This window comes from Cicer arietinum, chromosome 5, assembly GCF_000331145.2.
Source record: "Cicer arietinum cultivar CDC Frontier isolate Library 1 chromosome 5, Cicar.CDCFrontier_v2.0, whole genome shotgun sequence".
Lineage (NCBI taxonomy): Eukaryota > Viridiplantae > Streptophyta > Magnoliopsida > Fabales > Fabaceae > Cicer > Cicer arietinum.
Genome location: NC_021164.2, coordinates 13,958,640 through 13,974,196, shown reverse-complemented (window position 1 = coordinate 13,974,196; position 15,557 = coordinate 13,958,640). Strand labels below are relative to the sequence as shown.

The 15,557-nt window shown below is 33.7% G+C and overlaps 1 protein-coding gene across 6 annotated transcripts in view; it reads left to right on the top strand.

Annotated features, from left to right (window-relative positions):
• Positions 1–2,126: 2,126 nt before the first annotated feature.
• LOC101501162 (protein LONG AFTER FAR-RED 3) overlaps positions 2,127–15,557 on the top strand; it is a 37,505-nt gene continuing 24,074 nt past the window's right edge. For 4 of the 6 annotated variants that reach the window (XM_004514833.4, XM_004514832.4, XM_004514830.4 and 1 more), the window contains exons 1-11: positions 2,128–2,362; positions 2,454–2,620; positions 3,274–3,375; positions 5,448–5,520; positions 6,314–6,420; positions 6,505–6,628; positions 7,305–7,499; positions 8,151–8,236; positions 8,479–8,586; positions 9,099–9,194; positions 9,290–9,388. In XM_004514833.4, the coding sequence (XP_004514890.1) occupies positions 2,278–2,362; positions 2,454–2,620; positions 3,274–3,375; positions 5,448–5,520; positions 6,314–6,420; positions 6,505–6,628; positions 7,305–7,499; positions 8,151–8,236; positions 8,479–8,586; positions 9,099–9,194; positions 9,290–9,388 (1,242 nt within the window). In that variant the 5' untranslated portion in view covers positions 2,128–2,277. Of the gene's footprint in view, positions 2,363–2,453; positions 2,621–3,273; positions 3,376–4,714; positions 5,243–5,447; positions 5,521–6,313; positions 6,421–6,504; positions 6,629–7,304; positions 7,500–8,150; positions 8,237–8,478; positions 8,587–9,098; positions 9,195–9,289; positions 9,389–15,557 lie in introns of those variants that run through there. The other 2 variants (XM_004514831.4, XM_027330695.2) reach the window with 2 other exon arrangements.

The following is a 15,557-nucleotide window of genomic DNA, read 5'->3' as shown; positions in this document are numbered from 1 at the left end:
CCTTGGAGGTATATGAGTGGAGAATTCCTAGGTGACTTGGAGGTAGCACTCCAAATGCCGGGAGCTACTACACAACACACGTTTACCTCGACTGTCACGTATATGTGTCTTGGGTTGAGTTGAGGGGATCTATGAGGACATGGCCAATTTGAATTGTCTGCCCACCGGGATGGTGGCATAGTATCATGTCTCCTAACCAAGTACTTCAAGTTAGAATGATACCACATTGTGAAGTAGAGTCTAAGCTCATGCATAACATTGCATTTTATTGTGCTTGTTTTGTTGTGATTAATATGTATAGTGTGTGGTGATAATTTATCTTAAACAATTTGATGTTATAGTGAACTTTATTGATTTTCCTTGAGTGATTTGCCTTTTTAATGTGATATTTTCTTGATGGAATGTTTGTGTAATGATACGGTTCTATTATGATTGTTTGCGTGTTCTTCTTACTTGTATTATATTGTCATCATGATTTCGAAACTCACCTCCTTCGTTGTTTGTGTTTGACTGACTTGGCCCTGCGTTTGCGAAATCGCAGTTATTACAGGTTAATGAATCTTGAAGTTCAAGTTTGGGAGGAACCACGATGATAGGTGATACTCGGAATAAGGGTTTAAATTGTATTTTACTTATTTAATTTGAAACAAATTTTTGAATGAAAATCTTAGAAGTACTAGTAAGTTTTTAAATTAAATCAAGTAATAATACTTAAATCAAGCTTATTGAGATTACATTATTTTAACGGAGAAAATAAGTTTAAAGCGTTCCTTTTGATTTTTTAGAAACGTGATATCCTAAGCGAAAAATAAAAGTTTTTCTTTTCTTGGAAACATATTTTTACTTATCTGCTGCAAATTGTATAGAAATATAATATAAATTATATATATATATATATATATATATATATATTATTTTGGGGTTTAGGGTGTCACAACTACTGTGTGCAATTGCAAACTGTGGAAAACTAACATTATTCAATTTCTCTATACATTATATCACTCATCACGATAAGAACATAGGTTTAAATCCCACTATTGATGTCAAAACCTCATTGGTGGATAAAATGTAAGTACATATGCCACACTATGTGATCTTGAGGCTTTGTTTGACCGTGGTGAGCCCTTGAGATGTAAGTCTTTGAACCGACTTTGTTTGACCCTACTACGCTTTGAATCCCTTTGATTGCTTTTAACCCAATGTGGTGATCCATTGAACTCCTCTGATTATCCAACACCAATTGAGTGATTATGAAAATAGTAGTAGAGATGATATAAAGTTGACTTGGTGGCTAAGTTGAGAGAATTAAAAAATAAAGTGATAAAGAGATTACATATTCGATCTTCACTTTCAACAAAATACTAATAATATTAATTGTTAACATAGACCATTGAAAAAATAAAATAAAATACTACTAATAAATTAAGTGAAAATTTATGTTTTGACTTAAAGAGACTATTCTAATTTATATTTCCTCCATGATAAATTAAAAATAAATTTTATATGAATAAAATACAAAAAATATTAATTATTTTTCTCTCGTTGAATAATAGTATTTTCAAAACAACTCTCAATTAATTTAACTTTTTATATTTCTAATAAATTAATTTAAACACCAAAGGTAATTTAGATAATATAATTACATTTTTTATTCAGATTAAATATCTTAAATGTGATCAACTACCATTTTTAATACACATGATTCAATCAAACTTTAATTATATTTTATTTTAGATAAAAATAATTATTAATATATTAAAATTAAGTTAAGATAAAAATGTCTTAATGTGATTGTTAAATTGTAAATATCTATGTTGATTTTCATAATCATAGAAATGTATCAATTTAATCTCTTACTTTATCAATATTCTAAAATGATTATGTAGTAAAAAAGTTTCTAAAATGATTTGTAAAATTACAAAATGTTTTGTTCTTATATCTAAATTTGTTATCAAATGCATATTTTATACAATTCATTTAGTTTTAAATCTGTCTTAATATTTCATTTACTATTCGAGTGGCATATTTGATTGATTTAATTTATTTATTTAATTAATATATCATTTTATAATGTCAATAACGCAAAGAACTAACTAGAATATAAAGTGTTTGTAAAACTTAGTTGAATCAATTCCATTATCAAATTCTACGGTTTGTGTGTGATATTTTAATATAGTTATTTGTGGACAGATAAAAAAAAAACAAGAATTTTGTGTAACTTAAACAAAAACTAGAAGGAATTATAAGAAGAAGATTGAAGCGTTTCCTTTCCTTCAAATGAACTTCCTCATACTTGTCTCTGCTTCAATCTCTCTATTTCTAGCCATTCTCATTGCTTCTCTCCATCTTCTCCACCCAACATGTACTCTCTCTCTCTCTCTCTCTACAAACATGTGCACTTTTTGCATGCACAAATGAATGATTGAATTAAAAAACATTTGCGGGTTTTGCAGATTTTCTTCCATGGAACAAGCTTCAGAACTCTTCTATTGAATTAGTGGCTGATTTGATTATAAAGAATGGAGTTATATACACAAGTGATGAGTCTCTCCCATTTGCACAATCCATGGCTGTGGCTAATGGAAGGGTTCTTCGCATTGGGAACCACTCTTTTGTCCAGGTTCATTTCTTCCGATTGGGACCACACATTGGTGCCCTTTTTTATAGATTCTAAAAAATATAATTTTGATTTTCTATAAATTTATAAGAGATTATCTTTTGTAGTTTTTTAATAAAACGAAAAGTTTATTTTGTGTGTGTTTGTCCCAATAAAAATTAATTTTTTTTTTAAAAAAATCAGTTATAAACTTTTTGTCTATGATTTTATGAGTTCGTTTGTTACAGCTTTTCGCTATAAAATAATCACTTTTGAAAATTTTTGTGTTTATTTACTACAATTTTAAATAAAAAAATGAAAATTTTGATAATAATTTAAAACCTTATTAAAATGAGAAGTTATTTTTAGAAGCTTCTAAAAAATATTATTTTTTATAATCGTTTTTTTTTTTAAATTTTTTTTACTATGATAGACATACACAAAACAGCTTGTATTTTTTTTAAAATCTATAAATTTCTGGAATATCAAAATCATTTTTTTAAATCTATAACAAATGGACCCTTAATTGCAGTCCAATTTGCAATTATCTTGTGAAACTTTATATTGTAGCAAAATATGGTTATGTTGCAGTTGCAGACGACAATATGAAACCGTGAGTTGGATGTGATTGTGAGCTTTTCAAATTCCACTGACCCTTTTTTTTTAACATTGCGTAGGAAGTGGCAGGTTATGGAACTCAAGTGTTGGATCTTGAGGGGAAAGTTGTGGTTCCTGGCTTTATTGATTCACATGTGCATTTCATTTCTGGTGGCCTACAGGTGTCGTACATAAAAAGTCATTTTCTGAATGATTCAATATTCTTCTTTACTTTTTTGTATGGGGTTAATTTTTCTCCTCAAATTAGCTCTTATTTGTGTATGTTAGAATTTGCTTTATAACTTTTCAGAATGATTGAAATTCTAATATGGCACTGTTTGGAAAAACAGTTTAATTAAGTGCTTGTTATATAAGTAGTTGTGAGCAACTTATTAACAAAAAATAAAATAAAGTCAAACAGTCAAACTATTTTCATATAAGCTATTAGCTGTTTTCGTAAGCTATCCTGGAGAGCTTATGCAATAAGTTGAAAACAGCTTGTGAACATGTTATAAACTGTTTCCAGGAGCCCTCTCAAACAGTCTCACAAGTGCTTATGGCCTTATCCAACTTGGGAGCACTGGGTCGATTCTAGACTGTCTTAGAGTTGGGCTTACAATCACAAGGACAAGAGGCTTAGTTTAAACACATTATAAGCTTAAATCTATTTTAGACAAATAGATTGTTGCCAGAGACTGTGGTGTTAAACTCATGGGTACACAAATAATATATATTATGAAAAATACTCCTAAATTTCGTTCTCAAAATATTTTTCAGAACATAATTGCATCAATTGGGGCATGCAACCAACTTTTTTCCGTCAATATACACTGTTCACTTGTACCAAATAGATGACATTAAATGATCCAAGATTATCATTAGGACCAAATTGATGTTCCAAAAATTTCCAGGGACCAAAATGGAGACTTACTCTACATAAGTGTGTTTCTTCTCTCTGAACCTAATTTTTGGTTTTATCCGTGTAAGAAATCTTTGTGAACTTATCTTATATGCTTTGTTTCTAATTATAAAATACAAGTAATTTCTGTGTTTCTTGTGGATATAATGAGATTACACACCTTTCTATTTATCACGATGTTGCAATAATTACATTCAATGTCTAGAAAGTTGTATTGACTAGGATTACTAACAATTAGCCTAGGATGTTGCACAATCAAGGAATAATTAGAACATACACTAAATTTAACACTCCCCCTCAAGTTTGTTACATCAAAAATTTGATCACAAAAAAAAAAAATGAAACTAAGTTTTACAACTGTTGGACTAGTTTGAGAAGAGAAGACACTATTAATGATTCATGTGTGAAAGAGTCACCATTTGATTGATTATCGGTGTGAATAAAACGCGTCACTAATATGATTCATATGTGGGAATAGAGTCACCACTGGGTTGATGTTGGTAGGAATAAAAGGCGCCAATAATATGATTCATATGTGGGAATAAAATGATTGTTTGAGCAAATGGTACCTTGTCTTTGAAACTAAATTCTCACAGCAGCAGATACAGTGCAAAAGAGGGAGTTGAAAGATGAGAGGTTATTGAAAAATCACCAAATCCTGAAAAGACCCATAGAAGGTGGCTAGAGACAGGTGCATGCGCTCTCATGCGTGGATTTGGTGGAGGCATGTGGGACTCACGCGTAGAGAAGACGGATGCGCGTGACAGCGCGTGCAGTGTCGGTTGGCGACGGGAAAAGCACCATCATGCTCACCGAAGGATTGTGTGGCGGTGTTTATTGGTTTTGGATGGTGGGTTGCACTAGAAAAGGGGCAGCTGATGTTGGCACAGCTGTAACAGAGCAAAAAAAGGACAGAAGAGTGACAGCTGGTGTAAAGCATAGTTGTGTTTGAAAGAAAAAAATCACTGGAAACACACACAGTGAAGGCAGCGCTTTTGAGGCAGCTGTAGTGTCGAGGCTGGTTGCTAGAAAGGCAGCTGTAGTGTTGGAGCTGTATGAAGGCAAAAAATTGAAAGACTGAAAAGGCGGTGTTTTGATAGAATCAGAACCAAAACCTGCTCTAATACCATGTAAAATATGAGTAATTTCTGTGTTTCTTGTGTGTATAATGAGATCACGTACCTTTCTATTTATAATAATGTTGCAATAATTACATTCAATGCCTAAGAAGTTGTATTGACTAGGAATGCTAATAATTAGCCTAGGATGTTATACAATCAATGAATAATTAAAACATACACTGAATCTTAACACTAATTATAATCATGGATGCAGATGATGCAGGTGCAACTGAGAGGTGTGAATGAGAAGGAAGAAGTCATTAGGAAGATCAAAGATGCAGTTCAAAGTAAACCTTGAGCTCTTATATTCTCATTTACTACTTTGAAACTCTGTTGAGGTTCTGAAGTTAAGAAATATCATAGCTAAATGCAACATTGATTCAACGAAAAAAAAGGCGACGAATGACGATACTTGCAATTAGGTTTCGATGTGTCATCACTCATCAATCATGTCTTTGACTTCACTAGTTCTTCAATCTTGATTATTAATCCAACTCCATCAAGGACCTATGTCTCATTTAGCTGCTTCTGTTAAATATGAGCCTAATTTCTTCAGCTTACAAAAAGAATTTCCATTACTCTTTCTTTGTGTAATAACGCAGAAATATTAGTCTTAACTGGCATGTTGTCTAAGCCACAAAATATGTTCATCAAATGGATACAAATCTGTATTATAGTATCTAATATATATATCATGGTCATCAGTACCTTACGATACATGCGAGACATCTCAATTCGATACAAAGTTGAACCCAATTGATAAGAATCCTTTGTGTGTATCTACTTTGGATATGAATCTCATATTGAATCCCGATTCGTTGTATTGAATCCCAATTCATTCCAATGAATAACTACCTAAATTTAGTATAATCAATCACTTTTTTGTCCTGTATAGTCAACCACCTTTCATAATGATATTTTGACTTATAATTTAGCTATGTCACTTGTTTTTCCTTAAACATATCATATTTTTATTAGTAAGGCATCTTACGATTCATAATAATATTTGATTCATGATTCAGAAAATGGTTTCGATTTGATAACCATGAAGTATATACTTATTTAGACTGTTAATATTAGGCACAAAACCAGGTTCCTGGATTTTGGGTGGTGGATGGAACAATGATCAATGGGGAGGAGATTTGCCTACTGCCTATTGGATCGATGACATTACACCTAATAATCCTGTAAGGCAAACACTATAATAACTTCTGTTTTTGAACATGTTCATCATACACAGCATTGTGAGTCTTATTGAAGTATACAAGCAGGTTTGGCTTTCAAGAATGGATGGACACATGGGATGGGCTAATTCAGTGGCGCTATCGCTGGCTGGGATTACAAATTTAACCAATAATCCAAGAGGAGGAACTATAATGAGGACTGCTGATGGAGGTAATAATTTATTATCCGCATGTAAATAGAATGAGGTGAGTTTGTAAAGAATATAAGACTGTGAATTGGTTAGACCTTCCTTCAAGTAATCTAGGATTATTCTGTAATTTTTCCACTTTTTGTAAATCATTCTCTTTAATTTAACTTTCTTTATTTTGACTTCATGAATCTTCATCCAGTAACTTGGATTGTGAACTTTGAGTTTCTGCCTTTTTATGATTGTTTTTGTGATAATATGTGTTGAGTTTTGTGATCATTGTTTAAAGTTGAAGCAAATTAGCACATCATATTTCCATTCCATCTAATGTAATAGCTAACTGGAAATCTGTATTGTCATATTAATGTTCTTAGGTCATGTTTGAATAAATAACTTAATTTAGCGCTTATAACATACATGTTTATCATTCAAACACTTATGCATAAACTATTTCTATAACCAAAGATAAAATAAGACACTATTTTCATATAAACTAAAAATTGTTTTCATATGCTATCCTGGAGAACTTACAAAAATTAGCTGAAAACAACTTGTGAACATTCATTAGTCGTTCTCATAAGCTCTCCAAAACAATGTCACAAGTGCTTATGCAAGTAGCTAAATTATTTCAATACATATTTTTTGTTATATAAAAGGATATAATATTAACTGTTGTGTCGGGTCTTTAATTTCATGCAGAACCTACGGGATTGCTAATTGATTCTGCAATGACACTAGTAGTCTCCCAAATTCCTGAGCGTTCTATAGATGACCGGAGGGAAGCATTGCAAAGAGCAAGCAATCTTGCTTTGACAAAGGGTGTGACAACAGTTGTTGATATGGGAAGATATTTTCCAGGGGTTTCATCAGATCTTTCTTGGGAAGATTTTACAGGTTTTAGTGTTATGGTTTGAGTTTTGTGCATATATCTAATCAAATGAAATTACTTTATGGTCATTTCAGATGATTTTTTATTTACTAAAATTGAATTGAATTTATATACATTGTCAGCGTATGATTTTTTACACTGTCAATTTATTATAATCGCCAGATCATTAAAAACATTTCAATTTAATCATACATACTTCTAAAGTCGCATATATGATTTACTGTAATTTGTAGATAGTGTAAAACTTTTTACGCTGAGCAAACATAGCCATCAAGGAAAGAAAGAACATCAAAATCTTCAAGAAACTGATAAACCAAGCAGTTAGTAATTATGCTCTAAGAAACACCATTAATCCATTAAAATCCCAAATTAAAATTAGCAAACAATAATGAGAGTAGAAGATTTTATCTTATTCCATTACATAATTTTGTTTTTGTAATGAATTGATTTTTTCTAAAATATAGAATGAATTATATTATAATATAATATAATATAAGAAAAGGATGAAAATATGGAGTGGTGTCATATTATTCTGTTTAACATAGTAATAAATCTTTTTAAACAACAATTCCTACTTATTTACTCAGTTATATGAAGCCTCAATCTTTTCCTAAGACGACCTTCATGCATGTTTGTTTTTTGTGTGAATTGTACAGATGTGTATCTGTGGACCAATGCTATGTCAAAAATGAAAGTTAGAGTGTGTTTGTTTTTTCCAATGGAGACATGGAAACGGTTTGCGGTACTTTTATAATATTTTTTTAATTATGATTTTATTCTGTGCCTCAATTTTAGTGCTTATTTTTATTTGTCTCCACTTTACGTAATCTTTCTGCCTTGTTTGCAAATGAAACTTTTACATAAACTTACCAAGAAAAATATTGAACAAGAAATTTTTCTGCATTATGACTTTATGACATTTCCAATACTTGCCAATTTTTAAGTACCTGAATTCTGAATACATATATTCCTATTCCTACATAGGATCTGGTTAATAAAATGGGCCATGCCTTAAGTCAATGGGTTTATTTCGGCGGTGTTAAAGCTTTTGCTGATGGATCTTTGGGTTCCGGTAGTGCATTGTTTTATGAGGTGAGACTAGTATTTAAGAATTTTTACTTTAAGGTTTAAATATGTTTTTGGTTTCTAGAAATATACTGTTTTTTTTTTTTTTTTTTAATTTTTTATTTTAGACCCTGTAATTTTTTGTTTTGTTTTTAATCCTTGCAAATATACCACATTTTAATTTTGGTCCTTGTTTTGTTTAGTCCTTGCATAGTATGTTCATATTGAAATTGGTTCATGTAATATTCATTTTAGTCTCCTTATGTAGCTCATATTGGAGGAATTATATCAAATGTTCTACATACTAGATAAATTTCAACATAAAGAAAAATATGTCACAGACTAAAAACACAAGGATCAAAAGTAAAAAGTGGTATATTGACAAGGACTTAAAAAACAAAAAATTACAAGGATTGAGAACCAAATAATATATTTGTGGGACCGGAAACATTTAAACATAAATTTAACACCTAGTTTAACCATGTTCATTAGATCATGTAGTTATGAAGGTATTTACATTAGTGTTTAAAATTTTGTAGCCTTTTCAAGATGAGCCTGACAACTATGGCTTACAAGTGACAGAACCTGATGTTCTTCTCAACATGACATTGGAGTCAGATTTATCGGGTCTTCAGGTGCTTCATTCTACTTCTATTACCACCAACCTTTGATGGATTAATGTGAAAAATCTTAGTTACTGTCTTTCTGTCTTAATATTTATTTATTTCAGGTTGCAATTCATGCTATAGGAGACAGGGCAAATGACTTGATCTTGGATTTACACAGTTCAATTGCTTCTACAAATGGAATGAGGGATCGAAGATTCAGGGTATGTCGAATTAAAATATGAGAAACTGTTAAATATTATATTAGAATGTAAATAATAATTAGATTAGATGGGCTGTAAGTATTTTGGCCTGTTAGTATTACTGTAAATTAGGGTTGTTTAATACCCTGTGTCTATATAAAGAAATTCCGTTGTGTAGTTGAAACACACGGGTTATTCTATATGTCTCTCAATACCTCATGGGAAGTCGTTAGTCGGGTGTCGTTGACATTAAAAATGCCTTTTTGCACGGTGATCATGAAGTGGAAGTTTATATGGAGCAACCACCAGGGTTTGTTGCTCAGGGGGAGTCTTCCAACATGGTTTGTCGGCTACACAAGTCCCTTTATGGTCTTAAACAGTCTCCTAGAGCTTGGTTTAGTAGATTCAGCTCGGTAGTACAAGAATTTGGTATGATCCGTAGTGAAGCCGATCACTCTATATTTTATCATCACTCAGCCCAAGGGTGCATCTATCTTAATGTTTACATGGATGACATTGTTATAACTGGTAGTGATCAGCAAGGGATACTCCAGTTAAAACATCTCTCAAATAAATTTCAGACTAAAGATCTTGGTAAACTCCGTTATTTTTTGGGTATTGAAGTAGTCCAATCCAAGGATGGCCTTGTAATTTCACAAAGAAAATATGCTATGGATATTCTTGAAGAAACAGGCCTATTAAATCCCAAGTCAGTTGATACTCCTATGGATCCAAATGTCAAACTCCTACCCAATCAGGGGGAGCCTCTATCAGATTCAGGAAGATATAGAAGATTGGTTGGAAAATTAAACTATCTCACAGTCACTCGTCCTGACATTTTCTTTGCTGTCAATGTGGTAAGTCAGTTCTTAAATTCTCCTTGCCAAGAACATATGGATGCTGTAATCCGAATTCTTAAATACATCAAAAGTGCACCTAGAAAAGGTCTCATTTATGAAGATAAAGGACACTCAGATAATTGGCTACTCAGATGCCGATTGGGCAGACTCACCTATAGATAGATGATCAACTTTCGGGTATTGTGTACTTATCGGAGGAAATTTAATACCTTGGAAGAGTAAGAAACAAAATGTTGTTGCAAGATCCAGCGCTGAGGCAGAATACAGGGCATGTGATAATCAAGCTGCATTGCACATTGCCTCGAATCCTGTTTTTCATGAGAGGACCAAGCATATTGAGATTGACTGCCATTTTGTTAGAGAAAAGATTGAATTGGGTGACATCATCACTAGCTTTGTCAAATCCAATGATCAGTTAGCAGATGTGTTTACAAAGTCATTGCGAGGTCCTAGAATTAGTTATATATGTAACAAACTAGGTGCATTTGATTTATATGCTCTAGCTTGAGGGGGAGTGTTAAATATTATATTAGAATGTAAATAATAATTAGATTAGATGGGCTGTAAGTATTCTGGCCCGTTAGTATTACTGTAAATTAGGGTTGTTTAATACCCTGTGTCTATATAAAGAAATTCCGTTGTGTAGTTGAAACACACGGGTTATTCCATATGTCTCTCAATACTCTTTATATTCAACAGAAACATTCAATAATTTTCTATTAGGTTTATATATATGTTTAGTCCCTACGTATATAACAAATTTGGTTTTGGCCCCTGTAATTCTTTTTTTTTGTTTTTCATCCCTGCAAAATTAGATGTCTTCATTTTTACTTTTTAGTCTATGATGTCAACTTCCCATTTAAAAAAGGGTTTAAAAAAGGATGATGTAGCAAACAGAGTTACATGTCATCCTTTCCATGTAAGATGACAATGCCAAGTATTAGATTGTTTATCCCATTCGTTACTTTGTAAAATACTTAGTTAGCAGAATTAGTTAGATGACAATGCCAAGTATTAGATTGTTTATCCCATTCATTACTTTGTAAAATACTTAGTTAGCAGAATTAGTTAGAGATTGTGCAAGTTAATTAAATCCCTTTTGCTCTCTGTTTTGTATTAATCCTACATGCTGTATAAATCCTTTCATTGTAAACTCCAGTCAATTAAATCAATTGATGAGATTCAATATGGTAACAATCCTTTCCATATTTATTCCTCTAATAATCTTGGTTGTGTTGGTATCTCACACGCTGAGTGGTGACAACTACAATTCATGGAAGAAAACCATGACTATGGCACTTTCGGGAAAAAACAAATTCGGTTTTGTTGACGGTTTTATCGATCAGCTCGCTCCAAATCAACCTAATTGTTTAGCATGGCATCGCAACAACAATTGGTCACATCTTGCATCTTGAATGTGATCTCGAAGGACATGCAATTCACAGTTCTTCATTGTTCTATCGCAAAGGATATTTGGGATGATCTTCCAGAACGCTTTGAACAACCTAATGGCCCCTTCATCTTTTAGCTCAAGTGTGAATTGGCAACCCTGCAACAAGTTCCATGTCTGTTACTACCTATTATGCTAAGGTTTGTTCCCTTTGGTAGTATCTTTTTGAATTACGACTCTCTCATCATTGTAATTGTGGTGGTATTTGTTGAATGAGAAGAAAATATTGAGAGACATGTTGAATAACCCGTGTGTTTCAATTACACAACGAAAGTTCTTTACATAGACTTTATGTTATAAATGGACATAATGACAAGAATACTTACAGACGATAGAAATACTTTTCTATTTATTTAAATATTAATATTTTATTTTCAACTGTTTTCAACCTTGGGCTGATTTCATTATGTGGAAATCTGCCACTTTAATACGATTGATTAAACATTATTTGTTTCCTAGAATAAGAGGGATTTGGTCATTATGTTGCCATCTCTCCTCGTTAGTTTATTTCCTTTTTGTTTATTCTAGTTTATGAGTAGTTATTGTATTAATTATATTCCTTTTCTAATGAGGATGGCTGAGTGCCTATCTCTTCTATATATTCCTTCCTGTAACCCTATTGTTTGATATATGAGAATATAACATTTCTATTCTCTGATGTACTACATGGTATTAGTAGCCAACCGATCCTTCATGTTAAAATATTATATTAGAATGTAAATAATTAGATTAGATGGGCTGTAAGTATTCCGACCCGTTGGTATTACTGTTAACGTTTAATACTCATAGTCTATATATAGAACTTCCGTTGTGTAGTTGAAGCACACGGGTTATTCAACATGTCTTTGGTGTCTGTTACTGTTCCGGATATGTCTACTACCTCAGCGATCCTCCTTCGAGTACCAGCAAAATATCCAGTTGAGCATTCTATTACTTCAGCTCCGGGTGACACTGCTGTCCTTGCATCTTAGGGACATAATCAGAATTGCTCTCGTGGAGGACCATCCAACTCTAAGCCTCGTCCCAAATGTGAGCATTGTAATCGGTTTGGACACACTATTGATCGGTGTTAGAAGTTGTATGGTAAGCCTTCGCCTTCGATAAATGCAACTCAGCTTGATCCTTCTGCCACTATTCAGACTACACCATCTCCACAAGGCTCCCCAACAAATTATGAAGATTTCCTCCAATGGTTTCAGAGTCATCCGAACTCTAGTTCTCTTACTTCGGTTGTACACACTGGTAACTCATCTGTTTACCTCTCTCACTCATCTTCTCTCGGTCCTTGGGTTCTTGATTCTGGTGCTTCTGATTATGTCACTAGTAATAAAGATCTCTTTTCTTCACTCTCTACATTTGATTTTTTACCTACTAAAACTTCTGCCAATGGCATTTAAACCTGGTCTTAAGGAGTTGGCACTGTCTAAATTCTTCCTTCGATCTCAGTTGCATCTGTTCTCTATGTACCTGGATACCCTTTTAATTTACTTTCAGTTAGTCGATTAACTCGGTCTCATGACTGTATTATTACTTTCCCTAATGATAATGTTACCATGTAGGACCAGAGTTCAGGACGGACGATTGGGTCGGATGTGAGTCTCAAGGCCTCTATTACCTTTCTACATCTTCCAAGACGTGCTCTGCCACAAAGTCCCCTCATACTATCCATGCTCAGCTAGGATGCCCAAGTCTTGCCAAACTACAAAAACTGGTGCTTAGTTTGTCTAAGTTGTCTACTTTACATTGTGAGTCGTGTCAGTTAGAGAAACACACTCGTTTAGTTCACTCTGACGTTTAGGGTCCCTCTCGTATTGTGTTTACTTTAGAGTCTATTTTACAATACCACTGTTTTGTCGTTAATAAAAAAAAATGTAATTTTGCTAGTAGGTAAGTGGAATATTTGGGTCACGTAATATAGGAACAGGGTGTGGCTATGAATCCATCTAAGATTAATTGCATTTTGGAGTGACCAATCCCTCATGATGTCAAAGGAGTGAGGGGATTTTTGGGGCTGATCGGTTATTACCAAAAATTCATTATTGGCTATGGAAAGATAGATGAACTAATAAAGAAGGAAGGATTTCTTGGGGAACAGAAGAGTTGAAGGCCTTTGAGAATCTTAAAAAAGTTATGGTGCAAGCCCCTGTTTTAACACTACCAGATTTTTCGCAACCTTTTGAGATTGAATGTGATGCATCCGAAAGAAGAATAGGTGGAGTTTTAATGCAGAAAAAGAAGCCTATAGCCTACTTCAACAAAGCATTGTCGAAGAAGAATTTAAGCAAGTATGCGTATGAGAAAGAATTGATGGTGTTGGCAGTTCAGTATTGGCGTTTGTATTTGTTGGGAAGAAGATTTGTGGTGTACTCAGACCAAAAGAGTTTACGACACTTGCTCGAACAACGCATCACTACGGCTGATCAACAGAATTGGATAGCAAAATTATTGGGCTATCACTTTGAAGAGGTATACAAGCCAAGTCCAGATAATAAAGCTGCTGGCGCTCTTTCAAGAATGCAGGAGGAAGCGAAGTTGAAAGGGATAACTTCTTTTCCCATAAGTATGCAAGAGCAACAAATTCAACAGGAAGTTATGAATGATCCCCAATGGCAGGTGATAACAGAGCTACAACAGGACCCTGCATCACGACCAAATTTTCAATTAATCAAAGGGAGACTTTTTTATTGTAGCAAACTGGTGTTATCCTCAAATTCTAGTTGTATACCTTTATTGTTGAAAGAATTTCACTCATCTCCGACTGGTGGCCACTGAGGTTTTCTACGCACGTATCGAAGGATGGTAGGAAATTTTTATTAGGTAGGAATGAGAAAGTCAGTTATGGAATTTGTGCAGAGTTGCGACGTGTTTCAACCTCAAAAGTACGCTGCGTCCTCTCCTATGGGTTTGTTACAGCCCCTCTTAATTCCGGAGAAAATTTAGGATGATATTTCGATGGGTTTTATCACTAGTCTCTCAAAATCGAAGGGGTTTGAAACAATTTTTGTAGTGGTGGATAGATTATCCAAGTACGGATATTTTATCCCCTTAAAACATTCCTATATGCGAGGAAGGTGGCTGAAATATTTATTAAAGAGGTGGTGCGTATTCATGGGGTGCCACAATCCATTGCTAGTGATCGTGATCTATTTTTTGTGAGTCTATTTTGGAAAGAATGGTTTCGCTTACAAGGAACGATGTTGAGTATGAGTTCGTCATAACATCCGAAGACTGATGGGCAAACGAAGGTGGTGAATTGGTGCTTAGAAGCATATCTTCGTTGTTTTGCATTGGAGCAATCGAAGGAGTGGCCGCAATGGATTCATTGGGCTGAATTGTGGTATAACACCACATTCCATGTGTCTACAAGAACTACATTGATTGAGGCATTGTATGGAAGAAAACCACCCACTGTGGTTAGATATTTACAGGGAGAAACGAAAGTAGAAGCGGTAGCAGCTAAATTGGTTGATCGTGATGAGGCCTTACGTCAACTTAAGTATTATTTGAACAGGGCCCAAGAACAAATGAAGAGGTATGCGGATAAGAAAAGAAAAGCATATTCATTTAAAGTGGGTGAGTGAGTATTTTTAAAGCCTCGGCCCCATAGACAGCAGACGGTGACTAGAAGGATTAATCAGAAACTGGCTCCACGATACTTTGGACCATTTCCGATCCTAAAGAAAATAGTGGCAGTATCTTATAAGTTGAAGTTGCCTGAAAGAAGTAGAGTGCATGCAGTGTTTCACATTTCACAACTCAAGAAGGCTATTGGAGACTATTTTGCTGAATCTCAACTACCAGACGGGTTAGAAATGGAAGCAGAAGAGGGGGAAGAACCAGAAGAACTGCTGGCTGCAAGATCAGTGATGAAAGAAGGACA